Genomic DNA, 23,821 nt, shown 5'->3' on the forward strand with positions numbered 1-23,821 from the left:
ATGTATATTATGGGAGTAGGTCTGGTCAGTACAATTCAGTCACTAAGTCCTGTCTGACTCTTTGAAACCCCATGGACTGCAGCACTCCTGGCCTCCCTGTCCATCACCAACTCCCAGAGTTTACTCAAACCCATGTCCATTGAGTCAATGATGCCATCCAACCATCTCATCCTTTGTCATCCCCTTCTTCTCCCAGCTACAATCTTTCTGAGCATCAGGGTCTTTTCAAATGAGTTAGTCCTTCACATCATGTGGTCAAAGTATTGGAGTTTCAGCTTCAACATCAGTCCTTCCAATGAATATTCAGGACTGATTTCCTTTAGGATGGACTGGTTGGATCTCCTTGCTGTCCAAGGGACTCTCAAGAGTCTTCACCAACACCACAGTTCAAAAGCATCAATTCTTCGGTGCTCAGCTTTCTTTATAGTCCACCTTTCACATCCATACATGACAACTGGAAAAAACATTGTTTTGACTAGACGGATCTTTGTTGGCAAAGTAATGCCTCTGCTTTTTAACATGCTGTATAGGTTGGTCATAACTTTCCTTCCAAGGAGTAAGCATCTTTTAACTTCGTGGCTGCAGTCACCATCTGCAGAGATTTTGGAGCCCAAAAAAAACAAACTCTGCCACTGTTCCACTGTTTCTCCATCTATTTGCCATGAACTGATGGGACTGGATGCCATGATCATAGTTTTCTGAATGTTGAGCTTTAAGCCAACTTTTTCACTCTCCTCTTTCACGTTCATCAAGAGGCCCTTTAGTTCCTCTTACTTTCTGCCATAAGGGTGGTTCCATCTGCATAGCTGAGGTTATTGATATTTCTCCCCAGCGACCTTGATTCCAGTTTGTGCTTCATCCAGCCCAGTGTTTCTCATGATATACTCTGCATATAAGTTAAGTAAGCAAGGTGACAACATACAGCCTTGACGTTACTCCTTTCCCAATTTGGAACCAGTCTATTTTTCCCTGGCCAGATCTAACTGTTGCTTCCTGACCTGCATATGGATTTCTCAGGAGGAAGGTCAAGTGATCTGGTATTCCCATCTCTTTCAAAATTTTCCACAGTTTATTGTGATCCACACAGTCAAAGGCTTTGTCACAGTCAATAAAGGAGAAATAGATGTTTTTCTGGAACTCTCTTGCTTTTTGGATGACCCAGCGGATGTTGGCAACTGGATCTCTGGTTCCTCTGCCTTTTCTAAATCCAGCTTGAACATCTGGAAGTTCACCATTCACGTACTGTTGAAGCCTGACTTGGAGAATTTTTAGCATTACTTTACTAGCGTGTGATGAGTGCAATTGTACAGTAGTTTGAGCATTCTTTGGCATTGCCTTTCTTTGGGATTGCAATGAAGACTGACCTTTTCCAGTCCTGTGGCCACTGCTGAGTTTTCCAAATTTGCTGGCATATTGAGTGCAGCACTTTCACAGCATCATCTTTCAGGATTTGAAATAGCTCAACTAGAGTTCCATCACCTCCACTAGCTTTGCTTGTAGTGAGCTTCCTAAGGCCCACTTGACTTCACATTCCAGGATATCTGCCTCTAGGTGAGTGACCACACCATCATGATTATCCGGGCATGAAGATCTTTTTTTTGTACAGTTCTTCTGTGTATTCTACTCACCTCTTTTTAATATCTTCTGCTTCTGTTAGGTCCATACTATTATGGCAGAGACATTACTTTGTTGAATAAGGTCCATATAGTCAAATTTATGGTTTTTCTGGTAGTCATGTGTGGATGTGAGGGTTGGACCATAAAGAAAGCTAAGTATCAAAGAATTGATGCTTTTGATCTGTGGTGTTGGAGAAGACTCTTGAGAGTCCCCTGGACTGCAAGGAGATCCAACCAGTCCATCATAAAGGAAATTAGTCCTGAATATTCACTGCAAGGACTGATGCTGAAGCTGAGGCTCCAATACTTTCACCACCTGATGTGAAGAACTGATTCATTGGAAAACACTCTGATGCTGGGAAAGGTTGAAGGCATGAGGTAAAGAGGCAACAGAGGATGAGATGGTTGAAGGGCATCACCAACTCGATGGGCATGAATTTTAGCAAGCTCCTGGAGTTGGTGATGGAAGCCTGGTGTGCTGCAGTCCACAGGGTTGCAAAGAGTCAGACATTACTGAGTGACTGAAGTGAACTGAATTGAATCTTCTAAAATGGTGAAATATTATCCCTTTGAAGTGATCTTTAGTCCATGATAAATCATCATCTTATGTGCTAAACTGCTTTTTCCTATTCATTGTTTTTCTGTTTTTTAAAAAATATTATTAGCAACATAATACTATTTGTCACTCTCCTCATATAAATAAATTTTATATTAAGAAATGAAACAATCAAAGTGGTTGCTTAATAACTTTGAATCATCACTGAAAACCCTTGGTAGGTACCATATAACTCAATTTAAATAAAGAGGTGAAAACTGTAGATTCAAAAGGTATAACTGTATTAACTATAACATTTGACAAATGAAACAGGGCCTTAAATTAGCTAGGTAGGAAGCAAAACTAAAAACCAGATTTTAACGACATTTTGACAGAACTTTCCCCCTAATCCTAACCTGAGGCCAGAACTGTCAAGCAGTACTAGCCCATTATAGAACATTCTATATCTATTAGTACATAAAGGACTCAAAATTATAACTAAGCTGGGAGGCAAATCATTAAAAAAGAATTCAACATTAGACACCTCCAAAGACTAACCACAGTATTAGAAAATGAATTATTAAATATATATTTAATATAGGAGGCAATATTTAATATTTTTAAACAGGAATTAACTGTAATAACCAGAGAAGGCAATGGCACCCCACTCCAGTACTCTTGCCTGGAAAATCCCATGGACGGAGGGGCCTCGTGGGCTGCAGTCCATGGGGTCGCTAGAGTCAGACACTACTGAGTGACTTCACTTTCACTTTTTACTTTCATGCATTGGAGAAGGAAATGGCAACCCACTCCAGTGTTCTTGCCTGGAGAATCCCAGGGACAGGGGAGCCTGGTGGGCTGCCGTCTATGGGGTCGCACAGAGTCAGACACTTCTGAAGTGACTTAGCAGCAAGTGTAATAATAGCCATGATATAATACATGGAAAGATACCATGTTATAGTAAAAATATGCATAATAATATAGTATTTGGGGAAACCATGTATATAAAGTTATTAAAATGTTAAAATAGTAGCTAACAGTGGTGACCACTGTATAATGATAATCCATGATATTATTCAAAAATAGTTTAGAAAATATGGCATAGGATCACCATTTGCAAGTTAAAATATGTATGGATTTATAACAGAATTTTTCCTGACCCTTCGTCCTCTGTATTTATCTAATCCTCCCCACTAGGTTTTATGCTTCTCCAAAGAAGGCTATATATTTTCTAACTCAGTAATCAATGTATCAACTGTCACAATAGAAGTGTTACATAAATAAAAGACAAATAAGATCATAGAATAAAAATTTTTAAGTGTTTTTTAACATTAAGAAATAGTATAAATTATTTTAATAATTTTTGCAGGTTTAGTTGTCAATTTAATTTCTTTATTATAAGAACTCTAACTTCCTATTCTTGGAGCAAATGAGCATTCTGGATCAAAGCAGCACAGAGATGAAAATAACACTTATCTATTTATAATTTTTAATTTTATTTCTGTTAGTGTTGAGTCAAAAGTTACCTAAAATAGAGCCAGTGAAAAGAAATTGACTTTAAAGGATATAATGAAAAAATAAATCTTAATGTAATATGCAAAAAAAGAAATAAAAACTATGGTAGCAAGCTTTAAAATGTTGCACAAATGAAACAAGTAAACTTAATGTGTTGCTGTTTTATAATTCCTAAAAGTAATATAGCTGGCAAGGAGTGACTATTTCCTGTTAATACAGTAAAAGTAAAACATGGAGTTAATTTAATATTTAGAAGCTATGTTTAAATCTTTATTTCCTTAAATCTGGAAGCATCAGTAACAAAAAAAGAGAAGAAAGGAAGGAGAGGAATGGGAAGGAAAAGAGTAGAGAGGAAGAAACCCCAAGAAAGAGGGGCAGAAAGAGACAAAGACAGAGAAATGGAAGAACTTATGAACATTGGGTAGAGAAGGAAATGGCAACCCACTCCAGTATTCTTGCCTAGAGAATCCTGTGGATGGAGGAGCCTGGCAGGCCGCTGCCCATAGGGTCGCAAAGAGTCAGACACAACTGGAGTGACTTAGCATGCATGCATGCATTGGAGAAGGAAATGGTGACCCACTCCAGTATTCTTGCATGGAGACTCCCAGGGACAGAGGAGCCTGGTGGGCTGCTGTCTATGGGGTCGCACAGAGTCGGACACAACTAAAGCGACTTAGCAGCAGTAGCAGCAAGAACATCACGACCAATTGTATGAACCATGCTAAAGAAATGTGCTCCTTGAAAGAAATTCATGATTCATGAAGAAAAAACTTCTCCCCAAGCACCAGCTTTCTCAGTATATTTGGAATGGTTAAACAAAAGTTATATGTCTAGGGATTTAATGATAAAAATTGAGTTTGATAAAATAAGGTAAAATTTTTAAAAAATCTTAAAAGTCAGTTCTCACCATTCTCAAATGAATTATTTAAATATACCTTACCCTCTAACTATACCTCATGGGCTTCCCAGGTGGCTCAGTGGTAAAAAAAAAAAAATAAAAAAAAAAATCTGTGCTAATTCAGAAGCCGCAGGAGACACCTGTTCATTCCTGTGTCAGGAAGATCCCCTGGAGAAGGAAATGGCAACCCACTCTAGTATTCTTGCCTGGAAAATCCCATGGACAGAGGAGCCTGGCAATGCTACAGTCCACGGGGTCACAAAGAGTTGGACTTGACTTAGTGACTAAACCACCACCCTCTATATGGTGGCTCAGTGGTAAAGAATCTGCCTACAATGCAGGAAGCCGCAGGAACCAGGGTTCTATCTTTGGGTTGGAAAGATCCTCTTGAGGAGGGCATGTCAACAAACTTGAGTATTCTTGCCTGGAGAATCCCAGGGACAGAAGGGCCTGGCAAGCTACAGTCCATGGGGTCACAAAGAGTCAGACACGACTGAAGAGACTTAGCATGCACTCAGGCACCTTCTATACAGACATTTGATGCTTGCCCATTCTGCTTAAATGATAGAACAAAACTTCTTTACTAAAAAAATCTCTTATCCACCTTATTTCATTTCCATGCAATAATAATTAATGTTTATAACTTTTGTAAGTTCACGTATGCTTTAAGATTATTTATACTTTTATAGGGAACAGTTGAACTTTCCTTTTCTGGAAAAAAAAGCCTGAAAGGGGGCATTATTGTTAAATATTTCTATACTGGCAAGAAAGAAAACAACTTGTCTTTTGCTAAATACAATAAATCCTATTTGTGTACTGCTCAGATCCTGATGCTGGGAAAGACTGAAGATGGGAGGAAAGGGGGATGACAGAGGATGAGATGGTTGGATGGCATCACCGACTCCATGGACATGAGTTTGAGTAAACTCTGGTAGTTGGTGATGGACAGGGGAGGCCTGGCATGCTGCAGTCCAGGGGATCACAAAGACTGAGGGACTGAACTGAACTTCCCTGTGTTGTCACTCCAGCAGGTAGTTACTCTGGAATCTAGCCCAGCTGGTGCCCTGGCTTCTTTCTAATTTGCCCTCTTTATAACTGGTGCCTTCATTCTTCAGCCCTGTCTCCAGTACCATAACCAATAAAAATTTCAAGGCTGAAGAATCTATCCAGCTTAGGAACCATAGTCTCAGATCATGTGACCTATGACCCTGGCATTTACAATGATATAAAGTTAAATTCTATAGACATGATTTGGGATCTTGTTCTTGAGAAGTTTTTTTATCACTGTTTTTCTCTCTGATCTGACACTTTCAAAGTACCTATACTGATAATCTCTTAATATTGGGCTGTATAAGGGTGTTGCTGCTACTGCTGCTAAGTCGCGTCATTCGTGTCCAACTCTGTGTGACCCCATGGACGGCAGCCCACCAGGCTCCCCCATCCCTGGGATTCTCCAGGCAAGAATACTGGAGTGGGTTGCCATTTCCTTCTCCAATGCATGAAAGTGAAAAGTGAAAGTGAAGTCGCTCAGTTGTGTCTGACTCTTAGCGACTCCATGGACTTCAGCCTACCAGGCTCCTCCGTCCATGGGATTTTCCAGGCAAGAGTGCTGGAGTGGATTGCTATTTCCTTCTCCAGGGGATCTTCCCGACCCAGGAATCAAACCTGAGTCTCCCGCATTGCAGGCAGACGCTTTACCGTCTGAGCCACCAGGGAAACCCACGTCCAAACTATAGCTGTAATTTTCAATGATTACTGTTCTGTACTTACTCCCCTTGTGTTGCTGCTGCTGCTGCTGCTAAGTCACTTCAGTCGTGTCCCACTCTGTGCGACTCCATAGACGGCAGCCCACCAGGCTTCCCGGTCCCTGGGATTCTCCAGGCAAGAACGCTGGAGTGGGTTTGCCATTTCCTTCTCCAAGGCATAAAAGTGAAAAGTGAAAGTGAAGTCGCTCAGTCGTGTCCGACTCTAGCGACCCCATGGACTGCAGCCTACCAGGCTTCTCCGTCCATGGGATCTTCCAGGCAAAAGTACTGGAGTGGGGTGCCATTGCTAGATACCCATTATATCATCTTGGATTCACTGGAGCTTTCACTGATTTTTATTCAGGGAATTCCCATAACCCTTGGCTGTTATATGTGCTACCAGAGGATAACTGCAATTGTTTAATTACCCTGAGATATTTACTCAAAAGAGTGAAAACACATAATCTCCTCAAAACTTGAAAAATTAAGAGGATGAAATACTTTAATTTCAGTCTAATAACCTCTATTAACATTTTGTGCCTTCATTTTTTATTGTTTTTTTTTTTTTTCTGTTTACATTTAGACAGTTTTAATTAGAGCATGCATAGTTGAATGGCCTCTTTCCAAGTTTTTTTTTTTCAATTCTGATTAGTTGTATCTGTTACTCACTTTGCACTAAAATTTTCAAAATAAAAATTATGGGACAATCTATTTATCGACTAATTTATTCATTCTTTTAACATGCAATTATTGAATATCCAATGTTTGACAGTGACACCAGGATTGAAGCCATTAACCTAACCTTGAATTTAAAAAAAAAGAAAAGAAAGATACATATGATCGTAGAATGATACTGTTTTAGGTCTTATCAATAATCTACAGATACTATTTTATGCAGCCAAGTTTGAAAAAAAAAAGCATTTTGTACCAAACCGTATTTTATTTCATTTGAAAAAGTAAAATTATTAAACTTATATAGTAGCTTTGATTCTTATCAGTACCTTAAGTTGTTTATGTAGTTAAGAGGGGGAAAAGACTTGCTTGCTTAATTCTATTCAAGTCAAAGCAATTCTATTCATTTTATAATAACTGAATTCTAATGTTCCTGCATTGTTTAGTTAAAATAGTTTTCTCTGTAAACTGTTCCTTCGTTCCTAGTATGACATGCTTCTGTTTTAATAAACACTATTAAATATTCTAGTTTTTTTCTTATATGTGCTTTAGTATCACCAATTTTAATAGTAATTTCATTTAATTAGCTTTAAAAAAAAAAAAAAACTATCACTGTCCAAGGTTACAAGTGTGTGATTTGCCCCACTGGAAACTAAATATTTAATACTATGAAACTTTTATGCAAGAATATCATCACAGAAGTCTCTTGATAGCTATTCATGTGAAAGTATTTCTGGAATACTAATTCAGTCTTGAATTCTACTTCTTTTTAATAACCTCATTTTTTCTTTAATGAATTCATTCAAATTGAAGACAAAGGGCTCAAATAAAAAATACACAATGCAGGAAAATTTAGACTTCCACATCCCTAAATGGGTTTACCTAAGTATTAGTAGAGACTGAATATTTTAAGATTCTTTTAAAGAGAAAATTAACATCTTAGTAAGGCATTACTTTATAAAATCTTATATTTGCATAATGTTAAATTAATACACACAGCTATATAAACTTCTTTATCTTTATGAAAACCAAGTGGTTGTATATAAATTTGTTTGGAGTTAGAAGGAAAACTAAAACACTTTCAAATTTTACCTTCCCTTGCTTTATCTTCATTTTCTTGTCAACTTATCAGTTTAATTTGCTAACTCAGCTTCATCTTACAGGTCCTTAAATGTATATATTCCTCAAGGTCTGATATTGTTTCTTTTTCCTTCTCTCTTTACTTTCAGATCTTCCAATTCCTCAGAGGTTTAGCTAATCCCTGACAAATATTTGCATCAACCCTTTACCCTGAGAGCTGGCTCCAATTTTCAGATTATCAAATTCAACTTATCCACAGCCAGTTCATATTCATTTGCATTGAGGCAACAAAGATGTCCATTATTGTGTGGAGAGAATCCTGCCACTATGGTGATCAATATAGGCACTGTGAAAGTTAATGACAAACACATGAACATCATGTTGACTAAGAGAAAAACCGATCATGACTGTAATACTATAGGACAAAGTAGACACTGATAACTGTTAGGTATATAATGATGGTTATTCAGGTATAATAAAGGGCTTCCCCATTGGCTCAGTGGTAAAGAATAGCTTGCCCATATAGGAGGTGCAGGTTGGATCCCTGGGTCAGGAATATCCCCCTCAAGTAAGACATAGCAACCCACTCTAGTATTCTTATCTCGGAAATCCCATGGACAGAGGAGCCTGGCGGACTACAGTCCATGGAGCCACAGAAGAGTCAGACAGGACAATGACTAAACAATAACATTCAATTATAAAATGGTTAAGACTAGAATAAAGGGACAATTTGTTGTAATAATGAATAAATGAAGTTGGGGAGAAAAATCATCAAAGCCTTAGAAAATTATCTTTGCATGGTATTATGCACTGAATTCGGAGAAGGCAAGGGCACCCCACTCCAGTACTCTTGCCTGGAAAATCCCATGGACAGTGGAGCCTGGTAGCCTGCAGTCCATGGGGTTGTGAAGAGTCGGACACAGCTGAGCGACTTCCCTTTCACTTTTCACTTTCATGCATTGGAGAAGGAAAGGGCAACCCACTCCAGTGTTCTTGCCTGGAGAATCCCGGGGACGGGGGAGCCTGGTGGGCTGCCATCTATGGGGTCGCACAGAGTCAGACATGACTGAAGCGACTTAGCAGCAGCTGCAGCATGCACTGAATGGTGTCCTCCCACAATTTATATGCTGAAGGCCTAACCCCCCAATACGTTAGGGTATGACTGTTTTGGGAGACAGGGCTTTTAAGGAGATGATTAAGTTAAAATGAGGTTGTTAGGGTGGACCTGAATCCAATCTGACTGCTGTTCTTATAATAAGGGAAAGTTTGGATATTTGGATGAAACTTGGATGAAAATTTGGATACACAAAGAGCACAAGGGAAGTGGATGCACTGAAGAAAGCCTATGTGATTCAGCAAAAAGGCGGATATATGCAAACCAAGGAGAGAAGTCTTAGAAAAAAGTAAAGTTGCTGACACCTTGATTTAGCTTTTGTCCTTCAGAACTTGAGACATAAGTGTCTACAGTTAGAGCCATCCAGTCTCTGATACTTTATTTCGGCAGCCTGGGAGGCTAACATGGGTGTCCATCAAAGGAGATGAAAATAACACATGATAGAACCCATTGAAAAGCAACAAGTAGTCTGACTCAGAAATGGGATTATTAGGGTTCGGATCAGTACATTTTCAATCTGCTTTAAATAATGTCTATGGGTTGTATTGTAGGTGTTAATTATGTCTTTTTAATGGTAAGGAAAACTATTCACTCTACATGTAAGAGATAAAGCATAGTTACACACTTTTATTAATTTTCAGCCTAAATGACCTTCCCTTGGCATTTTTTCATATTCTCTCTCTTGCCCATAGTTCTCTTACACTCTCTTCCCTCTCTACCACCAACTTCTTATCTCATTCTCTTCTAAGTCAAGTTTCTTAAAATAGTAGTTACAGTGTAAGTCAATTTTCTCAAAATAGTAGTTCATAAAATTAACCTGCATTCCCACTTAATCTCCATCATCTTGAAATCAGCATATGATTTCATGTCTGTGAACCTGTATTTCAGGGCTCTGTGCCAAGAAGTTGGGTATGAGACCAATTATGAGGCTGGAGCAGACATATGATTCAGCTCTTATTCTTTTCTTACTTTCAGCATTCCTCTGAATTTTATCTGAGAGAATCAGTACCATCTAGCCAATACCAGTAGGCCCAATTTAATTCATTTATCATTGGATTCTCATGTACATAGACAATTGTTTATTAATTCCTTCTTCTTCATCCTCTTTTCTTCCTCAGATACTTTAATACCATCTTCTCCCTGCTTCTCTTACCCACTGACTTTTCTGATTATGTCCCTTTTCTGCACTTCTCTGTTTTTCCACTGTAGTTTATACACGTTGGCCTCAATTTACCATCTGATTGTCAGATCTGTGTTCTTCTTAATATGTATCTCTCTTGGATCACTTCTCAAGGCTTCAAGCTATATCTTATACTGCTTATTCTTCTTCCTTTCTCAATTTATATCTATTTCCAAATCATCTCCAGATCAACTTATTCCCTGAACTTAAAATCCAAATCATTGCTGGACCGTTCCTCCTGAATGTGCCTTTAGCATTTGAGGGCATATGTGACTATATTCCCAATCTCAAAAGATGACTCTGCTGTCCACAAAGTCATCTCTATACCTTAGAGTCAGCCTATGCACAACCGGAAAATCACTTCACCTTTTCACCTCGAACTCATTCAGAATTAGCTCTCAGAAGTTGCTCACATATTCATTCTATTGCTGTGGTATGTACTCAAGAACTTTATGCAAATAATAATTTTTAATATCATAACTCACCATATTTATGGGATCAACTGGTCCAATGCTGTTTACATAAACATCAGTTTCAATTACTGTGGGCCTCACTGCAAAATACCAATACAAAGAATGTTCAAAGATATAATCAGAGGTGGTATTAAATCTTATTTAAATAAGTCTTTACTAATCATTAATACTTTATCATTTTAGTTATAAAACATTTTGCACTATGAAATGAAGGAGCATGATTCATTATATAAACACAACCATCTTTTAAGTCAATTATGTAACTAAAAAAGACCATTTTTGACTAAAAATATTTCAGCGCATAGCCTAAAAATGTTAAAACTGTTCAAACCTTCCATGAAAATTAATAAAGTTAATTCAGTTAAAGTTGTTAGATGACTTACTCTGCAACAGTTATAGAATTTAGGACCAGATGGATTTTAGAGCCTAAATACTGTTACGTAAGCCTGTGCATGTGCACATGTTCAGTCGCTTCAGTCGTGTCTGGTTCTTTGCAACTGCATGCACTGTAGCCTGCCAGGCTCCTCTGTCCATGGTATTCTCCAGGCAAGAGGGAGTGGGTTGCCATGCTGCCGGGAGCCGGCATATTGCATATTGAGTGCATATTGCATATTGCATATTGAGTGCAGCACTTTTCACAGCATCATCTTTCAGGATCTGGAATAGCTCAACTGGAATTCTATCACTGCCGGTAGCCAGCGTGAGGAACTCCGCCCATGACAAAGGTCATGAGGAAGGAGGCTCGGCATACGCAAAGGCGGGATCGAGCTTCAGGAGTCCCCCTGGAAATTCTCGAGCAGAGTCTGCCGACTTTCTGCTTTGTGCTTTCACCTACACCTCTGACTTTACGGGGGGCTGTCCCCCACTACCTCTCTGAAAAAAGAGTTAGCTTACAGCTCCAGTTAATAATTCCTGGGTGTGACAGTGTTTAACCTACAAACTCCTTTGGAAATCCTCTAGCCTGCCTGAATAGGTTTTTCCGGCCACATGTGATTGTTCAGAGCCTCCCAACTGTGAGAGGCAGGAGATGTTCTAAACTGTCTAAACACAGATTCTTTTGAGTAGTTAAAAGATTGATTAGAAATTGTATTGGTGAAGGGATTTTCACTTGTTGGGCCAATGTTTGCTGCTAAGTTTCCATATCCCTTACCTGCTGTGTCCCCGGCAGTGTATTGATTAATATAATTGGTGTAAGTAGTAGCTTTAATGTTTGTAACCTGGGACCCTTGAGTTAATTCTTTTTCTTGTTATAGCCCACCATACCTTTGCTCTGTAGGAATGCAACTTTATCTAATGCTTTTGGAGGGTGGCTCCTGACCAATCACCTTTAGAGAAAAATAAGTTTTCTGAAGAAAGGGTCTTAAAATGTTAACAGGCCTCCGGGCCAGAAGATGATGCAAATCACCTAAGCTTTTGCATATGATAAGTTTGCAGGAAGAAAGCCTGGCTTGCTGCAAGACTCTACCCCTTCCCCGATTATCCTCTATGCATAACTTAAGGTATAAAAACTACTTTGGAAAATAAAGTGCGGGGCCTTGTTCACCGAAACTTGGTCTCACCATGTCGTTCTTTCTCTTACCTTCTGGCTGAATTATTCAGCCTCTTTTCTACACTGAATTTCCTCACTGAGCTATCCTTATTTCAGCCTCTTTTCTTCACTGAATTTTACTGAGCTATCCTCATTCTATTACTCTTTATATCCTTAATTAACATTTAATTAAGCAATTGTTTCCTGATCTCCGCCTACGCCGTCTCTCCTTCGAATACCCTGGATCAGCCGGGGCTGGTCCCCGGCACCATGCCCTCTTTCAGGGGATCTTCCCGACCCAGGGATCAAACCCATGTCTCCTGCATGACAGGTGAATTCTTTACTGCCAAGCCACCTGGGAAACCTGTTAATCTATTTAGTGCATATCAGTGGTGTGCTAGCAAATGTTACCAAGCTTACTCTTAGAGATGAGTAAAAAGCCCTGATTTGTATCTTTTGCTGATTTCAATGTTGCAAATACTCCCACAATAACTGATGTAGAGATACCACTGTGAAGTCACTGAGTGCAGAGTGGGGACAATATGTAATTAGTGGCTATTGTGAGCCAGTATAAACCAGTCCCAGCAATACTAGAATTTGAAGCACAGTTATGATGATCAAAGGAGGTGATGAATGTAAAGCATCTACCTCTAGGTCTGATTCTTATCAGGAGCATAATCAGTGTATATACACCCCCTTCTTCCCTTGTTAACAATCTTCCTTTGGATTGTTTACAGTTGGCTCCAAGGAAAGGTGTATTTTCATCTAATTCTCAGAGTATACTATATAGCCACCACTGTGAACTTCATCTGTACGCAGCCATTTGTGCTTTCTGAGTTAGTCTTTAAATGTCTATAGTCTTATATTCTATCAAAATGTGTAGCATGGTTCAGCCTTTTAAACATTTACTGAATTATATGGTTAACTAATACACTCTATAGTAAATATTTTGTGATTGCTAAATAGTGATTGTGATTTAGGCTTTCTGCCTTTGTCAGGTATTTTTGGCTTCCTATAATGAGATTTACCATAGTAATGATAATTTATATTCATGAGATTTTTTTGTTTACTATGAAAAACATTTTCACATAGTTTATTTTTATTCCCTACTCCCCTAAAGGTTCATTTATTGATTCCACAAATACTTGTTGAGGAATACATGTAAGGGTTTCATAAGTGGACAAGAAGGGAACAAACGTTGTGAGAAAAAATCTATAATAGATCTCAAAGAGATTTACATAGAGATAATGCAAAAGCAGAAAAACCACCTTATACATTAAAAGTTTCTAAAGTAAGCATGTTTCTAGTAATATTTATTCAGTCATCCTTTCTGGATAACTTTATGTGATTTCCCTTTCTGGCCCAGTGTTTATCATTCTTACAATGCAAACACTATATTAGACCTGGCAGGATGAATCTTCTTAATATGTAGCTGAGTCTGCCTGTCTGACTCCCTTGCCTGTCCAAAATCTCCCTGTCTTGGTAACCTACTCTGGCAGAGCCTCCAGGCTGGTAAGCTTCCATGGAAAACTTAAGGCATTTTGAGAAACAGTGCTTATATTATTTTAAAACCATATTTATTTTTAATCTTTGAAATTATAAATAGTTTCAGCAGGCAAAACTACAGGTTTCGGTACTTGAGTGCTCAGTTGCTCAGTCCCACTCTTTACATCTGACTCTGTGACACCATGGACTGTAGCCTGCCAGGCTCCTCTCTCCATGGGATTTTCCAGGCAAGACTACTGTAGGGGGTTGCAGTTTCCTCCTCCAGGTGTAGGCTTCTAGATTTATACAATACATGACAATGTAATTGGATCTACTAACCAACAATTAGATTTCTTAAATAAAAGTAGGTCTTGTAAAGTAGAGAAGGTTTTATAGCTTAACTGGTGACTTCTAAATGAGTTCTTTCAATCAGCTGCCATTTATTTTTGACTAGCTATGAGTTGTAAATGTTCCCTGGTGGCTCAGAGGATAAAGCATCGGCCTGCCATGTGGGAGACTCAGGTTTGATCCAGGGGTTTGATCCCTGGGTTGGGAAGATCCCCTGGAGAAGGAAATGGCAACCCACTCCAGTATTCTTGCCTGGAGAATCCCATGGATAGAGGAGCCTGGCGGGCTACAGTCCACGGGGTCGAAAAAAATATCATGTTATTAAGCTAATTATAACTATATTCAGAGTGGTTTTATGCAAGTCAATTAATAACAAGACAATAGGTTTATTAGTTTCATTTGCAAGTACATTTTTTACTAGTTATAAGCAATTAAGTGCAGTGAACATGTCTTATTTGATTAGATTTTTGGTTCACCTGATAAACCAACAAACACTGAATACCTGCTCTTTATTGCATGATACTTGGGGCTGAACTTAGTCTATACCAAGAACTAAATGATTCTTGAGGACATTATTGGGCTTCCCTGATAGCTCAGTTGTAAAGATTCCACCTGCAGTGCAGGAGACCTAGATTCAATTTCTGGGTTGGGAAGATTCCCTAGAGAAGGGAAAGGCTATCCACTCCAGTATTCTGGCCTGGAGAATTCCCATGGGCTCACAAAGAGTCAGACACGAATGAACAACTTTCACTTTCACTTTCAATAATTAAAAATGTGAGCATCTTTTCATCCACCTGTTGACCAGCTATATGTATTCTTTGGGAAAATGTCTATATACGTCTTCTGCCTATTTTTGGACTGGGTTACTTGTTTTTTTCAATATCGAGTTGTAGATACTGTTTGTATATTTTGGATATTAACTCCCCATTGGTCACATCATTGCCCATATTTTCTCCTATTCCATAGGTTGTCTTTTTGTTTTGTCGGTGATTTCCTTTGCTGTGCAGAAGCTTTTAAATTTAATTAGGTACCAATTGTTTATATTTTGCTATTATTTATTTTTCCTCAGGGCACTAATCTAAGAAAATATTGCTACAATTTACGTCAGAGAATGTTTTGCCTATGTTCTCTTCTAGGAGTTTTATGTTGTCATGGTTTTCATTTAGGTCTTTAAGCCATTTTGAGTTAATTTTTCTGTATGGTATGAGGGAGTGTTCTAATTTCACTGATTTATAAGTAGTTGTCGAGCTTTTTCAATACCAGTTTTTGAAGAGACTTAAGTCATTTAATATATATATACTCTGAGATGAAAAGATAAAATGCTACTTTGCACTGTACATTTTGTTGTTGCTGTTCAGTTGTTAAGGCCTGTCCGACTCTGTGACCCCATGCACTGCAGCACGCCAGACTTTCCTGTCCTTCACTGTCTCCCAAAGTTTGCTCAAACATGTGCCCATTGAGTCACTCAACCATCTCATACTCTGTCACCCCTTTTCCTCTTGCCTTCAATCTTTCCTAGCCTCAGGGTCTTTTCCAGTGAGTCAGCTCTTCATACCACGTGGCCAAAGTATCAGAACTTCAGCTTCAACATCAATCCTTCCAATGAATATTCAGTGTTGATTTCCTTTAGGATTGACTGGTTAAATCTCCTTACTGTCCAAGGAACTCTCAAGAGTCTTCTTGAATGCCACAGTTTGAAAGCATCAGTTCTTCTGTGCATACATGACTACTGGAAAAACCATACATGACTATATGGAAAAACCATACATGACTATATGGACCACCCAAAATCCATACATGACTACTGGAAAAACCATAACTTTGACTATATGGACCACTGTCGGCAAAGTGATATCTCTGCTTTTTAATATGCTGTCTAGGTTGTCATAGCTTTCCTTCCAAAAGAAAGTGTCTTTTAATTTCATGGTTGCAGTCACCATCCAAAGGAATTTTGGAGACTGAGAAGAGAAAATCTGTCACTATTTCTACTTTTTCCCCATCAATTTGCCATGAAGTTATGGGACGGGATGTCATGATCTTAGTTTTTTTGAATACTGAGTTTTAAGCCAGCTTTTCCACTCTCTTTTTTAACCCCCATCAAGAGGCTCTATATTTAAATAAAAGTTAATGAAGTAAGCTTGAATTTAAATGTGCTTGCTTAGCCATACTAACATAATTCAATACTCAGTAGTCAATAACCATTTTCAAATATTCAATACTCATAAATATAAGGCTATTATTAATATATGACATATAATTAATACATATAAATTTAATTATTGAGAGTGTCTTATTAGAGGAAAAAACACTGATCTCTAATTCTGAATAAATGTCTCTTTAGGCAGAAGGCTGAGCAACTTATCCCTGGGCTTATACCTAATCAGGGGTAAAGAAAAAGAGGACTGGTAAGATTTAAGGAAAGAGAAGCAGTGGAGTCTTTACACACTCACACTTTAGAATGGCTCAGTTCAGTTCAGTTGCTCAGTCATGTCCGACTCTTTGCAACCACATGGACTGCAGCACTCCAGACTTCCCTGTCCATAACCAACTCTTGGAGCTTGCTAAAACTCATGTCCATTGAGACAGTGATGCCATTCAACCATCTCATCCTCTGTCATACCCTTCTCCTCCCGCTCTCAGACTTTCTGAGCATCAGGGTCTTTGCAAATGAGTCAGTTCTTCACATCAGGAGGCCAAAATATTGGAGTTTTAGCTTCAGCATCAGTACTTCCAATGAATATTCATGACTGATTTCCTTTAGGATTGACTGGTTTGAGCTCCTTGCCATCCAAGGGACTCTCAAGATTCTTCTCCAACACCACAGTTCAAAAGCATCAATTCTTAGGGGCTTAGCTTTTTTATACTCCAACTCTCACATCCATACATGACTACTGGAAAAAACATAGTTTTGACTAGATGGACCTTGGTTGGCAAAGTAATGTCTCTACTTTTTAATATGCTGTATAGGTTGGTCATAACTTTCCTTCCAAGGAGCAAGCATCTTTTAATTTCATGGCTGCAATCACCATCTGCAGTGATTCTGGAGCCCCCCAAAATAAACTCTGTTACCATTTCATCATTTCCCCATCTAATTCCCATGAAGTGATGGGACCAGATGCCATGATCTTAGTTTTCTGAATGTTGAAATTTAAGCCAATTTTCACTCTCCTTTTTCACTTTCATCAAGAGGCTCTTTAGTTGTTCTTCACTTTCTGCCCAGAGAAGGCAATAGCAACCCACTCCAGTACTCTTGCCTGGAAAATCCCATGGGCGGAGGGGCCTGATAGGCTGCAGTCCATGGGGTCACAAAAAGTTGGACACGACTGAGCGAATTCACTTTCACTTTTCACTTTCATGCATTGGAGAAGGAAATGGCAACCCTCTCCAGTGTTCTTGCTTGGAGAATCCCAGGGATGAAGGAGCCTGGTGGGCTGCGTCTAAGGAGTCGCACAGAGTCAGACATGACTGAAGCGACTTAGCAGCAGCAGCACTGTCTGCCATAAGGGTGGTGTCATCTGCATATCTGAGGTTACTGATATTTCTCTGAGAAATCTTGATTCCAGCTTGTGCTTCATCCTGCTCAGTTTTTCTCATGATGTACACTGCATATATGATAAATAAGCAGGGTGACAATATACAGCTTTGATGTATTCCTTTCCCGATTTGGAACCAGTCTGTTGTTCCATGTCCAGTATTAACTGTTGCTTTCTGACCTGCATACAGATTTCTCAGGAGGAATGTCAGATGGTCTGATATTTCCATCTCTTTAAGATTTTTCAGCAGTTTTCTGTGATTCACACAGTCAGACTTTGGCATACTCAATAAAGCAGAAATAGATATTTTTCTGGAACTCTCTTGCTTTTTTGATGATCCAATGGATGTAGGCAATTTGATCTCTGGTTCCTCTGCCTTTTCTAAATGCAGCTTGAACATCTGGAAATTCACAATCCATGTACTGTTGAAGCCTGGCTTGGAGAATTTTGATCATTACTTCACTAGCGTGTGACATGAGTGCAATTGTGTGGTAGTTTGAACATTCTTTGGCATTGCCTTTCTTTGGGATTGGAATGACAACTGACCCTTTCCAGTTTGTGGCCACTGCTGAGTTTTCCAAATTTGTTGGCATATTGAGTGCAGCACTTTCACAGCATCATCTTTTAGGATTTGAAATAGCTCAACTGGAATTCCATCACCTTCACTAGCTTTGTTCATAGTGATGCTTCCTATGGCCCACTTGACCTCACATTCCAGGATGTCTGGCTGTAGGTGAGTGATCACACCATCGTGATTATCTGGGTCATGAAGATCTTTTTTGTACAGTTGTTCTGTGTATTCTTGCCACCTCTTCTTAATATCTTCTGCTTCTGTTAGGTCCATACAATTTCTGTCCTTTATTATGCTCATCTTTGCATGAAATATTCCCTTGGAATCTCTAATTTTCTTGAAGAGATCTCTAGTCTTTCTCATTCTATTGTTTTCTTCTATTTCTTTGCATTGACCACTGAAGGGGCTTTCTTATCTCTTCTTGCTATTCTTTGGAACTCTGCATTCAAATGGGTATATCTTTCCTTTTCTCCTTTGCCTTCACTTCTCTCCTTTTCTCAGCTATTTGTAATGCCTCCTCAGACAGACATTTTGCCTTTTTGTATTTCTTTTTCTTGGGGATGGTCTTGATCACTGCCTCCTGTACAATGTCACAAACCTCCATCCATAGATCTTCAGGAACTTTGTCTATCAGATCTAATTCCTTGAATCTATTTGTCACTTCAACTGTATATTCATAATGGGTTTGATTTAGGTCATACCTTATTGGTCTAGTGGTTTCCCCTACTTTTTCAATTTAAGTCTGAATTTTGCAGTAAAAAATTTGTGATCTGGGCCACAGTCTGCTCCCAGTCCTGTTTTTGCTGACTTTATACAGCTTCTCCATGTTTGGCTGCAAAGAATATAATCAATGTGATTTCAGTATTGACCATCTGGTGATGTCCATGTGTAGAATCTTCTCTTGTGTTGTTGGAAGAGGGTGTCTAGGATATTTTATTTTCTTATGGGTACCATTCACATAAAAGGAAAATACCTGGACCAGAGACAGCTTGCCAGTTTTTTGGCCACTAGCAATACATATATCCAGACTAAATTGTTGATGAAAGTAGGTAACACAGGTGAAAGATATAGAGAAGCATCCTCAATTCCAAGTCAAGGAAATGAGCAATTTAAAATGCCTATGAACAACAGCAAAAGCATTCCTATACTCCTACCTATAAAATAGTCATTATGTATATGTTTGCTTCTCAACTTAAAAATGCAGATGTGAGTTCTATGCTATTCTTTGATCACTCTTCCCCTTGGTATATATGTTCTGTCATTGTACAGCAATAGTGTCTAAACAAAATACAGTGGCTTAGAACTTGTACCTGCCCCACAGGGAATTAAATCAGACAATCCATAATCAACTTTCCCTCAAGGCATGTACTAATTCCTAAATTGTGTATGTGCACATGTGATGCTGAGGAAACAAATATTAAATCAGCTTCTGAACTCTAAATTAATATGTAGAGATCTCAGCTATTTAGAGAAGTCTAGGGCCACCAAGGAGAGGGAATCCTAGTACAACTCTCAGGCTATAAGTTGAGAAATTTCAAATGACTGTGCTCTAGGAGAAATAAAAGTTTTACAAAATGAAATACACCAATTTTGGCCAAATGAAGTTTGGCCAAACTCACCCTGACTACACAAGCAAAATTACATCAACTTTGCAGGAAATAACATCATCTAGAATATCTATTGTTTTAAATATGTCATCGCATTCAATAAAAAATTAACACACATTTCATGAAACAGAAGTAAATCACCTTTAACCAAGACATAAAATTTTCAAAAATTTTTGAAAGGTACACAAATAACAAATTATTGTGATTATCAGAGACTTTAATACAACTATGAGAAAATTGATGAGATGATGTCAAATTTGATAAAATGCCTAAAGTTGATTTAAAAGTTACTAATGTTTAAAAGTGATTTTCAACAGAAATAATCAAAGAAAATGCAGTAATGTGTATAAATTTTGAAAAGGCAATAATAGCCATTCTGGGGTTTTGCATACATTGAAAATATGATTAAAAACTGAAGACCACACAAAAGTATTTTCATATAAAAACTGAAGTAAATTTTTGCCAGGAGATTTACACCAAAAGAAATACTACAGGGCATATGTTTCTAAATGGAAATACAGTACTGAAAAGAGGAAAGAATATCAGAAAGAGTAATTTCTTGATTAAAGTTAATTGTTGTTCAACATTTAAAAATAATAGTTTCTTTTAGTATTTCAAAATATAGACTGAAAATATGTGAATGTAATAGCAAAAAAAATAAGGACTAGAGTTTATGTAGTAAATGGCTTGTGAGGTCCTCAAATCATGCTAAAGTTACTAATGTATGAGTAAATCTAATAAAGAAGGCATATTTTAATCACTAAAATTGATAAACAATTGTACATATAATAAGATAATGTCAAAAGAAAATAAAATTATAACTAGATGATGAATTCAAAAGAGGGAATGAACTGAGGGAAAATAAAATCTGGATAAAATTGATCGTACAACAACAAAAAAAACAGAGCCAATATATTGGAAACCATGCAACCCCTCACTCACCACCAACCAAATATACACCACCCACAACAACAAATCCATTCAAAGTTGAGGTTTTGCTCTACTGACATAAGAAATAACGATAAACTAGTAATCTTGCAAAACACTCATAAACATCAAAAAGAAATAGGAAAACAGCAAGGAAAGGATCCATACTAAAATGCTGAAGAAATAAGAAATCAAGATCCAATGCAAATTAACTGTGGAAAATCCCCTCAATACACGTAAGCAGGAAGTTAAAAAAAAAAAAAAAACAGGTACACACAGTCAAGCAATCACTCTGGGATAAGAAAAACTTCCTTGTATCATAAATTCAGAAACTAAAAATGTGCCATTCCCCCAACACAAACATGAACATAGGAAGAGATGAATAGGAAATTTATTGAACTTAGGAAAGAAATGGAATACAATATTACAAGATAGAAAAATAAATAAATAAACTAAAAATAATGAATAAAAAATGAGGAAAATATCAAGAGAATATAAATGAGTTAAAGAGAGAATTCAAAGAGAATGAAAGAAAATAGAAAGCTATGATTAACACGCCTGTAATTGTAGCTTAAAAAGAAAACCAAAACAGTCAAAGAAAATCAATATTCAACACTATAATGCAATAAATAAATAAATCTATTAAATCTATCCAGATTTAATCTATCCAGAAAGAAAACCTGAAATTGCATTTTAAAAAGACATTGATTACCCAGAAAAAAATGTTACCTAAAATGAAAAACTCTAAGATACATCTTAACGAAAGTATTCAGCTGAAAGACAAAGAAAAAATCCATAAAGTCCTCTAGCTTTCATAAAACAGAGATTGAATCAATAACCAGGGCAAGAAAATTGTATTGGCATTAGATTTTCTCAAAAATGACACTACAACTCAACTTCAAAAAAAATAAACCTAATTAAAAAACAGGCAGAGAAACTGAATAGATGTTTTTCCAAAGAAGACACACATATGAAAAAATGTCCAGCATCACTAATATCAAGGAAATACAAATCAAAACCACATTGAGTTATCACCTCATGTCTGCAAGAGGGCTTTATCAAAATGACGAGAAATAACAAGTGCTGGTGTGGATGTAGAGAAAAAGAAGCCCTAGTGTATTGTTGTAAGTGTGTGTGCTCAGTCACTCAATCATGTCTAACTCTTTGTGGTCCCATGGACTGTAACCCACCAGGCTCCTCCGTCCATGGAATTTCCAGGCAGGAATACTGGAGCGAGTTGCCATTTCCTACCCCAGGGGATGTTCCCAACCCATACTTTGAACCCGTGTCTCTTGTGTCTCTAGCATTGGTGATAGGTTCTTTACCACTAGCACCATCTGGAAAACCCAGGGAACTATTTGTAGGAATGTAAATTGGTAGAGTCACTTTACAGGAAATAGTCTGGAGGGTGTTTAAAAAATTAAAGATAGTTATTCTACCCATTTTTTAATTGGGTTGTTCATTTTTGATGCTGAGTTATATGAGATGGTTCAGTCAGATAATTTGCAAATATTTTTTTTTCCTATTTAGTAGTTTTTCATTTTGTTTTTGATTTCCTTTGCTGTGCAGAAGTTTTAAGTTTAATTAGGCCTCATATGTTTAGTTTTTCTTTTATTTCCTTTGTTTTAGGAGACAGATCTGAAAAAATCTTGCTATGATTTATGTCAAAGACTAATATACTTGTGTTTTCCTCTAGGAGTTTTATAGTTTCCCATCTTACATTTAGGCATTTAATCCATTTGGAGACGTTCAACATCACTAGCCATGTTGCCATTTGCAACAATATGGGTAGGTTTTGAGGGTATTATGCTAAGTGAAACAAGTCAGAGTAAAACAAAGTAAATTTAATCTCATATGTGTAATCTAAAAAACAGGCAAACAACCCCTCCCTGCCCCCCGCCAAATGCAGACTAATAGATACAGAAAACAGTTAATTGGTAGAAAGGAGAGTGGTGGGTTAGGGACAAAATAGGTGAAAGGGATTAAGAGGTACAAACCTACATTTATAGAATGAATGGGTATATAATATAAAGCATAAAAAATATGATCAATGATAGTTTTATATTTTATGGGACCAGACAATTACTAAATGTATCATGGTGACCATTTCATAATGTAAAGAAATGCCAACCACAAAGTAGTACACTTGACACAATATTGTACCTCAAATATATATATATATTTAAAAGAAACACATGAAGCACATCAACTCTGAAACAGTCTAATAAAAGAAAACTCAGTGAAAGAAAGCCTGAACGAAGAATATTATATGCAGCCAATGTGTCCTTCAAGCACTGGGTCAATGAAAAAGAGTTTTCAATGTAGAAAAACTTCTAAAAATATATACTAGATTGGAGAGAACTGGGAAAATAGCAGAAGAAAAAAATGCTAATGATGAGCCTTTTAACACATATCCATGCAGATCAAATACTAAAACAAAGACTGAGACAAGGATGTGAGACTATTTACAGTTGTTATATGTTGTTGTAAAGCAGAAAATATGTTAACTAAAAATAATAAAGCATTGGAGAGGAAAAATTAAAACCTAGAAAAAGCTTGCTGTTTCATGGATAATAGGTGGGAGTTAAATTATACCAAAATCATCTGATAATAGAAAGATCAAAGACTTTAAAAAAGGGGACTAAGCCCATTAGGAAAGTTAAAACTATAAAGGTAAAGTAGAACAAAAATATAAAGGTTTGAAAATACTAAAATATAAACATTATCAATTAAAGTGCAAATAATCCAATCTCATATAGAAAGACAGTAACTATGACTAAAATGTTATGAAAGAATTGAGAACAAACCTATCAGTCATATTGACAAATATAATGGAATCAAATGATCTGTTAAAAGAAAAAAACCAAATTGTCTTTATCTTGGACTACAGAACAAGACCTAATGACATGGTGCATACAAGCGACATAGCTAAAACAAAGTGATCAACAGAGGCAAAATTAATGAAGACGAAAAGATACAGGCAAGTGGAAACAG

General features: G+C 37.5%; 1 protein-coding gene across 1 annotated transcript in view; it reads right to left on the reverse strand.

Annotated features, from left to right (window-relative positions):
• GABRG1 (gamma-aminobutyric acid type A receptor subunit gamma1) overlaps positions 1-23,821 on the reverse strand; it is a 93,705-nt gene that overhangs the window by 33,187 nt on the left and 36,697 nt on the right. The window contains exon 3 of the mRNA XM_019962133.2: positions 10,841-10,908. Coding sequence (XP_019817692.2) covers positions 10,841-10,908 — 68 coding nt within the window. The remainder of the gene's footprint in view (positions 1-10,840; positions 10,909-23,821) is intronic.

Source organism: Bos indicus, chromosome 6 (genome assembly GCF_029378745.1).
Source record: "Bos indicus isolate NIAB-ARS_2022 breed Sahiwal x Tharparkar chromosome 6, NIAB-ARS_B.indTharparkar_mat_pri_1.0, whole genome shotgun sequence".
NCBI lineage: Eukaryota > Metazoa > Chordata > Mammalia > Artiodactyla > Bovidae > Bos > Bos indicus.